Source organism: Oncorhynchus kisutch, linkage group LG13 (assembly GCF_002021735.2).
Source record: "Oncorhynchus kisutch isolate 150728-3 linkage group LG13, Okis_V2, whole genome shotgun sequence".
Classification (NCBI taxonomy): domain Eukaryota; kingdom Metazoa; phylum Chordata; class Actinopteri; order Salmoniformes; family Salmonidae; genus Oncorhynchus; species Oncorhynchus kisutch.
The window spans coordinates 52,177,293-52,191,114 of NC_034186.2; the positions used below are offsets into that span (position 1 = coordinate 52,177,293).

At 39.8% G+C, this 13,822-nt stretch overlaps 1 protein-coding gene across 2 annotated transcripts in view; it reads left to right on the forward strand.

Moving 5' to 3' along the window:
- The window catches only part of LOC109901500 (R-spondin-2-like), an 85,732-nt gene that overhangs the window by 12,699 nt on the left and 59,211 nt on the right, over positions 1–13,822 (forward strand). Inside the window, exon 1 of one of the 2 annotated variants that reach the window (XM_031786536.1) lies at positions 12,093–12,307. The exons of the other annotated variant lie outside the window; for it this stretch is intronic. Within the exon in view, the coding sequence (XP_031642396.1) occupies positions 12,247–12,307 (61 nt within the window). The 5' untranslated portion in view covers positions 12,093–12,246. Of the gene's footprint in view, positions 1–12,092; positions 12,308–13,822 lie in introns of those variants that run through there. 2 annotated transcript variants of the gene reach the window in all.

Genomic DNA, 13,822 nt, shown 5'->3' on the forward strand with positions numbered 1-13,822 from the left:
TTTTTTTTGTTTGCTAACTTGGTTTAGGGACCAGACAGTGGAGCAAAACTGCGGTAGGGAAGATTGGTGAAGAAAATGTGAAAGGAGGAAAGAAAGAACTGTTTCACATTTTTCAAATTCCTGTCTTTTTCTTACAGCTATTTGTATTACATCTTGGCTGACTTCTCCTTAACTCAATCAGATTTTTTTGGAACGGCAGCCAGGTCTCATGAGCACACTGTGTAAACAACTTTCACAGACAGGAGCCCTAACTAATAGGTGTAAGTAGGCAGGGGTCACATGTAGTTTACATACTAATGGGTTTCGAGATGGCACGGCCATGATGGGGTAAGGGATAGTAGCAAAGTGTAATGGACAATTTAGGGCTGGATATCATCATTACAGCACAGTCGCTTGTACATGCGCACACGCACTGTACAGTATGTGTGTGGTTTTAGTAAGCAGTGTCTGGTTGAAAACAACTAACACAATTGAAATGTAAGAGCCAGGGGAAGGATTATACCCAAAAACCCATCAGCTTTTAAGGATGTAGAGAAGATTAGCACCTTTTTTCTAAGAGTGTATCTGGAACCTAAAAGGGTTCTTTGGCTGTCCCCAAAGGAGAACCCTTTGCAGAACCCTTTTTGGTTCCAGGTTAGGGTTGCAAACCTACCGGTAAGATAAAGGAAACTTGAGTAATTAACAGAAAATGTATGGCAATCTTGAGTAACTTTGGTAATTTATAAAAATGTATTCATATACAACATTTATTTATTATATCTATGTCCATATTTTCCATGAGTTTCTAATAGGTAGACCATATGGTTCAAGAGAAAATAGCCAAATGAATGAAAAAAAGCATTAACTCTTCCAAATATTGAATCCACCAGTTTGATACCTAAACATTGACAACAAATACATAGACAGTCAAATAATTGAAAAGAATATAAAGAATATTTCATGCTGAAACCCTCATATTTAACATCAATGGTATTCACTAAATTGATGGTTTGTATTTAGTATAATGCTTTTTCAGCTTTGTCATTATATTTTTTTATTTTAAAATGATCTTATTTCATGTTTTACATGTGATTAGGCCACACAGGGACAGAGATTATTACAGACACCTGTGATAATCTGAAGTACTCAAAAGGGCCACTAGATGTCTTGTGGTAGATTACCTAAAAACCTTGAAAGATACCAAAATTCTAGTAGTTTACTGGTAAACTTACAAAGCTTCCAGTAGTATACCCCCCCTTTGCAACTCTATTCCATGTAGATCCCTTACAGAGGGTTTACATGGTCTATCCACTTGAAAATATGGAAACAAAATGGGTTCTAAATGGAACCATAAAGGGTTCTCCTATGGGGACAGCAGAAGAACCGTTTGGGAACCCTTATTTGTAAGAGTATAGTTTTCTAAGGATGTATGGTAACCCTACCACAACAGGGCTAGGAATTCCATCAGGCAGGATTATTTAGAGAAGAGACTCCTGTGGTTTGAGTTATCATAACTCCTTAGCACAACCAGTGCCTCGGGGGCTTGGGTAATAGCAGCGGCTCTTGCATAAAAAAAACAATTTGTTGTTAATTTGTAATGGTAATTATTGTGGCATGTTGACACCTTCCAGGTAGGGACTTAGCCTACTCTAGGCCGTTGACTTCATTGTAATAAGACACTAAGGTCTTACTTGCCACCCATGTCTTTGGATGGAAGCCACCCCCTAATTCACACGTATCACATTATTTATCCTATCTAACACGTTTTGTTTGTTCTTTTTTTTAGGAACTCGGTCCGGGTCTCAACTTACTGTTGAGTTAGAATCGTAGAATACACAAGGTGCAATTTCTAAATTTGGTCGTGCATCAGCAGTTTTGTTCTTGTCGTGTCAGTCACTGACAGTCACTCACCTGTCAGCAACAACAACAAAAAAGATTCATAAGTTAGTCTAGCCAGCTATCTAAACTTGTAGTAATCATGGTCGAATTACTGACCGAGTGGTCCCCATTGGTTTTGTTAGTCACTCTCACTCAGATATCATAGTCAAAGCTGCAAATATTTCTCTCCAAACTATGGCAAAATGTGATAAATTGCTGGAAATTAGCTGTAAAACTGCAAATGTTTCAAATTTCAAGCAACATTTTTTTTCACTTAGGGCCTTCAAAAGGCATGACTGCATATGTGGGAATGCAGACCCGCTAGCCACTGCGGCCCCTCATGATTAGTTCCTATTTTTTGTGGCCCCCAACCCCGTCAAATTTGCCCATCCCAACCATCCATGTGAATTAAACATGGTTCACTATCCTAATTTGAACACCTATTGCACATACCATACTACCCCAAGAGGTGCAGTGTTTAAAAATGTTTCTGTACTTTGCCATCCGATTTCATGACTTCTATCGGAAATGCTCTCTAATACAGTCTTATACACCTTTCAAACCAATGTGTTTTTCCTCCAACTTTAGCATCCCACCAAGTTTTTCTGCTCAATTTTCTTTATATGTGAAAGGTATTGCCAGCAATAAAGCCTCTACTTTTATTTTCCGCCAACCGAACTAGTCATGAGTGCAGTAAAGTTCTGCCTACGGTATGAAATGTAGCCGTAATGCTGAGGCGGCATTGACACGCACTACGCTCTTAATGTTTGCTATGCAGTGCCAGTTACTACCATTCTCCTGCCAGTTTTAAACTTTGCGAGGCATGTCACTTCACCCATCTTTTCTCATAGCCCACCGCATGCAGTGTTTCCTTAACCACAACAGGATGTATCCATAAAGATTTACTGTTCCACTAAATAACAGAAATATTGGAATAAAGTAGGCTAATGCAATTTAAGTCATCAAATTTTTGCTGACTGAACCTCAGGATGAAAGTCATCCAATTGTTAGAATACATTTGAAGCAACAGCCTACCCTCCAGCGTGTGTTCACTATTTCAGCACCGTATCACGCTTTTTTTTTGAGACAAGCGTGGAGACTCGTCTTGATAAATCCACATTTGAATGTTGGTTAGGCTACAATTAGGCTGTAGAAATGTTAGCTATGTTGAGGTGAACGCTGCTCATGATCATCTTGTCTAGTTGGCTCATGTATTAGCACTGGCGAACATTGGCCAGCATGTTATGTAGCTTAACAAGTGGATTATGTTGCTCTTCACTCGCAGTTGCTTAGTAGCCTACTCCCGACCAAAAGCCTTTGACTCGTCTTAATCAATCAATGTGATTTAGTTTCATTTGATCAGCGTCTGTGTTGACTGTGATCAGGGTAGCCTAAGTGTCTTGTCTGTGTAATGAACACAATAACTATTGATTTCATGTGCATGGCACAGCCATGTAGCATATAGGCTGCACAGACCAGCAACATAATTTAACTCAAAATATGGCATTCTATTCTTTGAAAATAAATTATTAGTCTTATGTTTCTTAGGACCTGCCTAAAACAAATTAATAATGGATTTCGTTGTGATGGTATATATTCAATGGATTTATTAAAATAGAAGTTCACCCACATTGGCAAACGTCTACTCAAACTCATGTACACGGAGATATAAAACGCTTATCTCAACAAGAATGTGGTAGAAATGGGACATTTAATTTTTTTTTTTTTTTACAGGTAACATACCATTAAGTCTATCTGTAAAGGGTAAGAAACAGTCCTCAATTACTAACGTTTGAAAACCCAAGGCGGTGCAATTTTCTTCCTCTCTCTCTTTCTTCCTCTCTCTCGAAAGGTGGTGGTGGGATTGGCGATATTGGAGCCGGGGAACAATGCTTTGAAGTTGCCTTTTTGTGGCGTGGACCATGTGTGAAAGTAAGACCGTGTCCCCCCCCCCCCCCCCCCCGTGGAGTGCTCCACTTTTGACCCTGCGGATCACCTCAGATCTCCCTCCAGGCCGAGCGGGGGTGTGAGGATGTATCTTGTTAAAGGGTTAATGAGGTAGAACTGTGTGGCACGGTTCATGTTCACCCAGTGGAGAGAGGGAGGGCCGTAGTGATAGTCAGTGTGACTATGTATACAGTGTGCGTGCAGGGCTCTAAAGTGCGACCATTTTGGTCGCATATGCTCCTAAATATTTTGCACCAAAAATGTTTACCAGAATAATTGTTGTTATGATTAGTGCCATACCCCTCGGGCCCAGAGAGCAAATCAAGTGCACCTATAGGCCTACGGCTGGCTAATCAGATAGCTCAGATTACCTTGTCTGCAGCTTCCTCGAGTGACGATACTATGAGATTTCAAAAGTTGTATAACCAAGACTAGAGACCTAGCTAGCACATTAGGTTCATTAGATGTGGGAACGTACATTTTTTTGGTTTACCATTGGTTCTGGGAACGAAGCCATACGTTTCCTGACCGGTTAAACGGAAGTGAACATTTCACCTTCTTCTTGGAACGTTTATTTTAGGTTGATAACATTTTACTCTTGTTCCTTGAAAGTTTTCCTGGGAGGTTTTATTAATGCTCTGAGAATGGATATTATAGGTTATTTGGAGGTTTTTAAATTACTGAAACATTCAGTGAAAGTTAAGGAAGTAAGACATTTAATAATACTGCTAGCTTATTTTTGGTAAACTTTTTTTGAACTCCAAGCACAGATAGAACATGGAAACTCATTTGCTTTAATCATGGAAACATTAATTTATTATTGTGACACGGCATCAGTGAGATTCAAACCGATAATCCTCTGTTCATGGATTTGGTCCACTATCCCACCAGGATGGAGCTAGCATTCCATGTTTTTTACACATACAAAGCTGTTAATTTTTGTCTATTCAAACAGACCCTATTTCAAAGGAAACAAGCACTCATTAAGATCAGGTGTGGCCAATTAGTGGGTGAGGCCAACACACCAGAACACACTTAACAAGATAGAGGATAGAGTTTTGTTAATGCTCAGAACGGAAGGAATGTTTTTAAATGACATTCTTAGAACGTTCTCTGAACGTCACTAGTTGTCTTGTGGTTTTTATGGAACATTAACGTTCTCGGAACAATGAGAACATGACTTTAAATGGAACCATGAGTAAACCTGTAGGAAACATAATGCTGATGTACAGAAATTCCCACAGAATAATGTTGTTTCTTATGTTCTTGGAACAATTTGAAATAGAACCATGAGGAAACCTTTAGGAAACGTTATGCTGAAGTACTGAAATTCCCACAGAAGAACTTTGTTTCTTTACATTCTCTGAACTATTTGAGAACATTCTCAATGTCACACAAGTTGGAGAACTTTCCTAGAACATGATCAAAATTGAAATGAAATGTAACCATGTTTGAACTTTTAGGAAACGTTCTGTTAAAGTAATGAAATACCAAGAAAATAACTATTCCCAGAACGTTGTGGAAAGGTTGTATGCAAAATAATCCTAGGACAACCACGCTCTAAGAAACATATGGTTCTCAGAATGTTATGTACTAAGTGGGGAGAGACTGTCATGAATACAGCAAAGAGCTGCTGTTTAAGAGCAGTTCATGTTAATATTCAGAACTGTCAAATCTTTTTAGTCAACACTTTTATAAGCCATAAAATGAACTTCTCCCTTCAGCCACTCGCACTTTAACCACCACTGCAATGAACGAATAGCAATATGTATTGAAAGTCTTGCATTGTTAATATTAGCGCATGAGGCTGAAATAATGGGGTGCGACTCCAGATCCACCATCAGCTAGAAGAGCGCGCTCACTGGGCACAGACATCAATTCAACGTCTATCCCACGTTGGTTCAATGTCATTTCATCGAAATGACTTGGAAACAACGTTGATTCAACCAGTGTGTGCCCAGTGGGCGTGCCCCTTTTTGGTCACGGTGGAGGGATGGTGAGAGGCGGACCCTCTACTGCTCCACCAGATGCAGACAACATCAGTCCAGTAAAATAAAACAATATTTTACCTTTAACTAGGCAAGTCAGTTAAGAACAAATTCTTATTTTCAATGACTGCCTAGGAAAGTGGGTTAACTGCCTGTTCAGGGGCAGAACGACAGATTTGTACCATGTCAGCTCGGGGGTTTGAACTTGCAACCTTCAGGTTACTAGTCCAACACTCTAACCACTAGGCTACCCTGCCACCCAACAATTTAAATGAATGCTCACTCAGCTGTGTTTCATGAGTAATACAACACCTGATCTGTTACCAGTCTGATCATATACGGTAACTGCCCAAATAAAGGAAACACTTGAATAAATGAGGGATACAAAGTATAATGAAAGCAGGTGCTTCCACACAGGTGTGGTTCCTGAGTTAATTGAGCATCTAACGTCCCATCGTGCTTAGGGGTCATGTATAAAAATGCAGAGTTTCCCATTATTTTGGCTACCATGGCTAGAAGAAGAGGTCTCAGTTACTTTGAAAGAGGGGTCTTAAAGGAGCATGCGCAAGCGTGTGTGTCACCAGATCTCAACCCAATTGAAAATGTATGGGAGATTATACCACCATCAACAAAACACCAAATTATGGAATTTCTCATGGAAGAATGTCTCATCCCTCCCATAGAGTTCCATACACCTGTAGAATCTATGCCAAGGCACATTGAAGCTGTTCAGTATTTTTTTTAAAATCTGCAGTAAATCTTAGCTTGCAGGTGTTTGTATAAACGTTTTAGCTTTTTAATAATAAACAATATCTTTTAGTGTCTAGGGCACATCATTGTGCTTCAGAAGTAGATAAAGCCTATATTGGGTCTATATGAATTCTATCTCAATCAATTTAAAAAAATCTGCTTTTCTTGTGTTCCTAAATGTTATGTTGTGCTCCTACATTTTTTTTAGGTTGGAGGCATCGGTGCTACCAATTGATGTTCATTTAGAACCCTGTGAGTGTGTAGCGTGTGTGGATGTTTTTGCTTGTTTGGGATGCCTCAAATAGACCCGAGCCCTCAGGGATGTTTATTTTCATGCTACAATAGCAGGGAGAATCTTGGTACCCATCCACCTTTTCCTTCAGATGTGAAGAACCTAAAGTATCCATGGCTAGTAGAGTAAAAGCAGTACGAGCAAAGGAGGGGTTGGAAGATTCCAGACTGAGCCACCCTACACGTGGTGCAAAAATGCCAAGCATGTATGCCCATGTCCACTCTTCATAGGCTGTCATGTCCCCTCTCTTCTCATTCCGAGCCAGGCGTTGCGGGGAAACCCAGGACTCATACACCATGTGGGAGTGAATTACTGGGACAGCACATTGAGCTACAGGTGTGAAAATTAGGTGTGAGGTTTATGTGTGATAAATTACCAACAGGTGTGCTAATTTAAGCCACTTCCCCTCCATCCATCTCATTCTATTTCTTCCCCTTTTCAGAGAGAGGAAAACACATTTCACTCGCAGCTTGAGAGGAATTCTGGGAGTGGAAAATACCAAATATAAAAAAATCCCCCCCCAAAAAAGGGCGAAAAGAAAGAGAGAAACATAAACCACAGGGCAGAAACATAAACCACATGTTTGTGTCTTCGAGCAAGGCCAGAGAGTGATAAGATCCATTGTGTTGAGTCACCCATTAACTCTCTGTTATCCTGCTCTGGAGAGTAGTAAACCCTGTAGCACCTGCACAGACCTACATATTAGCCATACTGGCATCTAAACAGCATAGCAACATGAGAGGCAGATGCTGTATAGAACAAGAGCACCGTGCCAGTCAGTAGCTGGAAGATCATTCAGAGTGATAGGAATAGAAGTAGATCACAGAGCATGCTCTTGAGGAGATGTTCCACAGAGGGACAACTATACATGGTTATAAATGCATCATTGTAATGAAGTTAGTTTAATCGAAATGTCAAAAATAGTCATGCTTTTTAATGGGATGTTTAAGTAATGTGATTAATGACGTTAAATAGTATTGCTGTTGCTTCTACTTTCCTCTCCTGATTGCGCCATAAAGCATTTGATGGGACCTCATGTAGAGATGACACTGACTTGTCAACTGCACATCAAGGCAGTTCTCACTGCTTTTCCTTTTGCAATTCAGTTCAAATGAAGCTATGAGTCTTTCCAGTCCTTTAAAAGGCACAATCCTTCATTCATTTTCTTTATTATGCTAGAGGTATTCTTTTGAAGCTATACGTTCTGAGTTTACAACGACTATTGTTAACTAGAGTAAAAAATAAAAAAAGATACATTTTGGGTTAAGACAATTGTACTAAGTTAATGGGGCTTTATAAGTTATATTCTTATAGAATCAATGGGTATATATTATTAATTCATTGAAATGACCACATCTGTAGGATATTGCAAATGCCACCTTTAATGTGACACTTCCACCGTACAGCATGATCTCAACCAACTAGCCGACTGTTCAGAACAAAACAAGATGAGGCTCAACCCAGCAAAGTGCATGTATACCTGTTTCAGCCATAATCCTGCCCCACCTCTGCCACCACTTGAGGTGGTGTCCAGTGGCAAAGCCCTCGGTGTGACATTCCAAGCCAACCTAAAATGGGAAACACACATCTCTGACATTACCACCAAAGGGATCCGAAGACATGATGAACTGTCTTCGCCACTTCAACCTTCCCTTGAAGACCTTCTGACAAACTACATCTGCTTTGTCAATCCAGCACATCTCATATTTTTCTATTTTATATATACTTACGTAGGCCTATGTATGCTGCAATTGATTTTTTTTGCTGCAAATGTGTACAATACAAAATAAACACACATACACACACACACACACACACACACTACCGTTCAAAAGTTTAGGGTCACTTAGAAATGTCCTTGTTTTTGAAAGAGCTCATTTTTGACCATTAAAATAATATCAAATTGATCAGAAATACAGTGTAGACATTGTTACTTTTGTAGCTGGAAACTGGATTTTTTATGGAATATCTACATAGGCGTACAGAGACCCATTATCAGCCAACATCACTCCTGTCTTCCAATGGCACGTTGTTAGCTAATCGAAGTTTATCATTTTAAAACGCTTAATTGATCATTAAACCCTTCTGCAATTTTGTTAGCACAGCTGAAAACTGTTGTTCTAATTAAAGAAGCAATAAAACTGTCCTTTAGGCTAGTTGAGTATCTGGAGCATCAGCATTTCTGGGTTTGATTACAGGCTCAGAATGGCCAGAAACAAAGACATTTCTTCTGAAACTCGTCAGTCTATTCTTCTTCTGAGAAATGAAGGCTATTCCATGTGAGAAATTACCAAGACACTGAAGATCTCATACAACGCTGTGTACTACTCCCTTCACAGAACAGCACAAATTGTCTCTAACCAGAATAGAAAGAGGAGTAGGAGTGCACCGGGGCGGTGCACAACTGAGCAGAGGACAAGTGCATTGAAGTATCTAGTTTGAGAAACAGATGCCTCACAAGTCATCAACTGGCAGATTCATTAAATAGTACCCGCAAAACATCAGTCTAAACGTTAACAGTGAAGAGGCGACTCCGGGATGCTGGCCTTCTAGGGAGAGTTCCTCTGTCCGGTGTGTGTTCTTTTCCTCATCTTAATATATTTTTTAAATATTATTGGTCAGTCTGAGATATGGCTTTTTCTTTGCAACTCTTAATAAAATGGTCACCCAGATTAACTGTTTCTAATACAGCAAACAAAAATTTCCACTCAACTATGTCGAAGGCCTTTTCGGCATCGAGAGAGACTGAGTGCAGGGCCTTTAACTCTGCAAAGGTGGTTTATTATATTCAAAGCACGTCTCACATTGTCAGTTCCAAATCTGGATTTGACAAAGCCAGTCTGATCAGGTTTAACGCGGTCTGTAAGTATGACCTCCAACCTGTGCGCAAGTGTCTTAGTGATTATTTTAACATCAACTCCCAGCAAACTGATAGGTCTAAACAAAGAGCAGTTTAATGGGTTTTTGTCATTTTTTTAGTATCAGGATGCAGATTTCCACGACTTTTGAACATATCATTTAGAGCACGCATATCTCAGGCCAGAACTTCTTTGCCAGGAGGCATGCCCTTAATTGCCTGAGGCGGCAGGTAGCCTAGTGGTTAGAGTTGGGCCAGTAACCGAAAGGTTGCTGGCTTGAATCCCCGAGCTGACAAGATAAAAATGTGTCGTTCTGAACAAGGCAGTTAACCAACTGTTCCCTGGTAGTCTGTCATTGTAGATAAGAATTTGTCTTAACTGACTTGTCTAGTTAAATAAAAGGTTAAAAAAAAATACTATTTAAACATTTACTTTTTCACAAACTAGGTGTAAAGGGGAGCATTTACTCTATCTATGCTCATCTGATATAGTGGGCAAGATGATCTTATTCAGATATTTTGTCATTTTTGTTGTTCGATCTTGTACATTGTGAAGTATAAAGAGATTTATAGAAGTCGCAAAACGTATTATTGATAAGCAATGGATCATAAGTGGAGCCATCTGCCATCCTTACAGACTTAACAAATAACAGAATGAAAGATTGATTAAGTTGGTGTGCAAGTAGGCGTCTTGGATGGTTACTGAACTCATAATATTTTTGCTTGGTGAAAATGCTTACATGCTTTGTATGCTCTAAATTGAGTTTGGCCTTAGCACAAGCTAGTGAATTCCAGTTCGCCTGGGTTGGTTGTTGTTTATGAAAATATTCTAAATGCTTTACTTCAGCCTCCAATTTTCCCCTATTTTCAATTCTAAGCTTCTTGATCAGAGGGGCTTGAGAAATGATATGAACCCTTATGGTTACTTTAGCAGCATCCCAGATTGTTGCAGCTGAGACAGGAGAGAGTAGATTGTCGAGTATATTTATCTTTTATCACAGAGCAGAATCCTTCAATGTTAAGCAGGGACGTATTAAGTCTCCAAAATCTCATTTTGGGGATTGTTTTGCAAATTTCAATAGTTATATACACTGGGGCATGGTCAGAAATTACTATTGAACCAATAGCACATGACTGGACAACATGCATGTAAGTAGAGGGCATAAACAAATAGCCCAATCTAGAATATGAATTATGGGGTCTTGAGTAAAAGTATAGTCTCTGACATTAGGATTTAGCTCGCTCCATACATCTATTAAACCAGATGAATCACGAACATTTCTGAGAGCATTTGAGGCTCTATTATTTGAGACTGGAGCAGTTGATGATTTATCCAATTCACCCAAAGTACAATTGAAATCTCCTGAAATAAACACAAGTCCCTTGCAGTGTTGATTAAATCATGAAATAATGCCAGACATACATTTGGGGGAGTCTGTATTCGGGCCATATACATTTAGTACAGTAGTATGTTGATATACAGTATATTACCTGTAATCAAAATAAATCATGCTTCAGGGTCTGTATCTTGGTGCTCAAATATAAATGGGACATGTTTGGTTTGAACTAAAGAAGAAAAGTACACCTGGCCCACCCAGTCCCACTTCAGCTTATCATGTTCTGTTAAATGGGTCTCCTGTAGCATAGCAATTGAAACCATTTCCTTTTTTAAGAATGTTCGAATTTTCTTCCTCTTGACCACATGCTTACTGCCCCGAACATTCCAGGAGACTGGTTTAAATTAACTGTTTATGTTACAGTAGTATTAAAGAATAACTTAACCCAGACTGAGTAGTGTATAACAAAAACTAAACAATGAGAAAACATTTGTGTAACCCTAAACTAAAATACAACATAAAAAGTCCCTAAATCACAGACCCCAAAAACAGTACCTACCCTGTTTTCTGTCACATTACTAAAATCCCACTAAGAGTTTTTAATCAAAAATAAAGTTTCACTATGTCCTATGTCGAATAAAGGGGAATTAACATAGGTCTGTGGACATGTAGATGAAAAATGAATAACCTAAAATGTTCAATTGTCCTAAGCATTAGCGCTATTGTACTCACATGCACTTAACCGAACACACACACACACACACACCATAGTCACATGTAGCCTAGCCTATATAATAAATAAATATACAAATTGCGGTCCTGAAGTAAAATGAACATAGCCTAGTAATTACGCCCCTTTGTCTACCTTGACGCCCAACTAAAGGAGCAAATTAACAGGAACGTCATAGGGATTTGGCTTATTCATTCATGAAAAAAAGAAAGAAAAAGAACCTCAGTTCTATAAATGAAAAGCTTAGTTACATTTCACCATAACGCTTATTAACTATTACTTTGTATAACATGGCATGGTAGACAGTTCCATCCCGAGGTAGTCAGCCTATCTATATGCGGTGCATGGACTGGGCAAATAGGGCAAATAAAAGTTACTCACGTTCACGTCCATAAACTGACCATGTGTGCACCCTAATAACATACCTTTCAGTGGACCAGCATTGCTCTGGGAGGGCGACCGGGCTGTGGGTTTGCCGCTAAAGTGTGATGCGCCCTGTCAAACGTCTCTCCGCCGAGGACGTCTTACAGGAAAGAGGCCATGAACTCGGTAGGATTGCGCCCTTCCGTCCCCTCTGGGATTTCGACCACACGTATGTTCTGTCTCTGGGAATGGTTTTCCTGTTCATCTAGACTAACCTTTAGCTTTACGTTCTCGGAGGTAAGCTCGTCGTTTTTGGTCTCCAATTCGGTAAGCCGCTTATTGATGACGGACTACGACATTTCCCTATCCTTTATTTTTAGTGTTTGTGTCGCGAGTGTTGTTTGTAGTGTCACCATAGTTGACTGGACTTCTGTCGTAATTTCAGCTCGTAGACTTGACACAGAAGAACGAAGTTGGGTCATGAAATCAGAGCGTAGTGTAGCCATATCTGCGCAGATGGTGACTAGCATCTCCATATCATTGTGTTGCTAGTCTTCGTCATGTCTTCTTGTTTACCGTTTTGTCTCGTTTTCCCAGTTGCAGACATCCAATAATGCCACCCAAATGTTGCTAGAGCCAGTAGGTGTGCAAAATGTGTTCTCAATTTGACAGATAAAAAGTTAAAACATAAAAGTATCAACCTTAGTGGAGAGGCCTCGGAACACATCTTTACTTAGCCATGTTGAAACCACCAAGGAGTTCTCTTCAATCTGAGAAACTAACTGCCTGTGTAACTGAGCAGACCGTTTTTACTATATCTCTGCTATGCTCACCTCTTAACAGGTCGTCATTGCAAATAATGCTCACCTCTTGACAGGTCGTCATTGCAAATAACAATCTGTTGTTAAATGTCTTACCTGTATACAAAAGTTTAAAAATCAAAGTATAGGGTTGACTACGAGTCAGGCCTTGAGTAAAATATGCTTTTCATTAATGAGGACCAATGGCCTCTTTATGAAGAGTATGTTAATAAAATCTTGACAGTTGTGTGGTGACACAGTTTGAATTCTAAAAGGGAAAGGGCTTTTAAGGACTGAGTGGACTTGGTCAAGGGAGTGGCTTCAGAGAGATGAGAGTATTTGATTGAGTCATGGTTTGTTTGAGTAATTGATTGATTGAGTGAGGGAGGGAGGCCAAAGCCAGAAAGAAGCTGTGCTGAGGCCTACTGTAGGCCAGGAGTCTTCAACTTGTGGCCTGCAGGCCAAATCCGCCCCACAAGCCAATTAATGTGGCCTGCCAAGGATGTGTATCCACCTGACATTGAGTCAGTGATTGTTTCTGTGTCATTTTTATCTGCATGGAAATGGGCACACATGCTGGGTACAGGCCGTGCCACAACTCTTTATGCCCACCCTATTCCCTATTATAAGCTCTAGGTTCCTACTCCTATAGCTGCCTGTTTTCCCCATTTGCTTTGGAGATCTCTAGCTCCTTTCAAGTGATGTGATCAAATCTCTCCGCGCCTGCCTTGTCTTGCCTGCCGTGTCTTGCCTTGCCTTGCCTTGCCTGGTGGGTCTGTGTCACAGGAACACTTTGGCTATAATAATAAGTCTGAAAACAAATGTGTTTGCTCAGACACATGCTGCAAAATCATTATAAGCAGCAGAATTGTCCTAAATTATAAACATGTGCATACAGTAC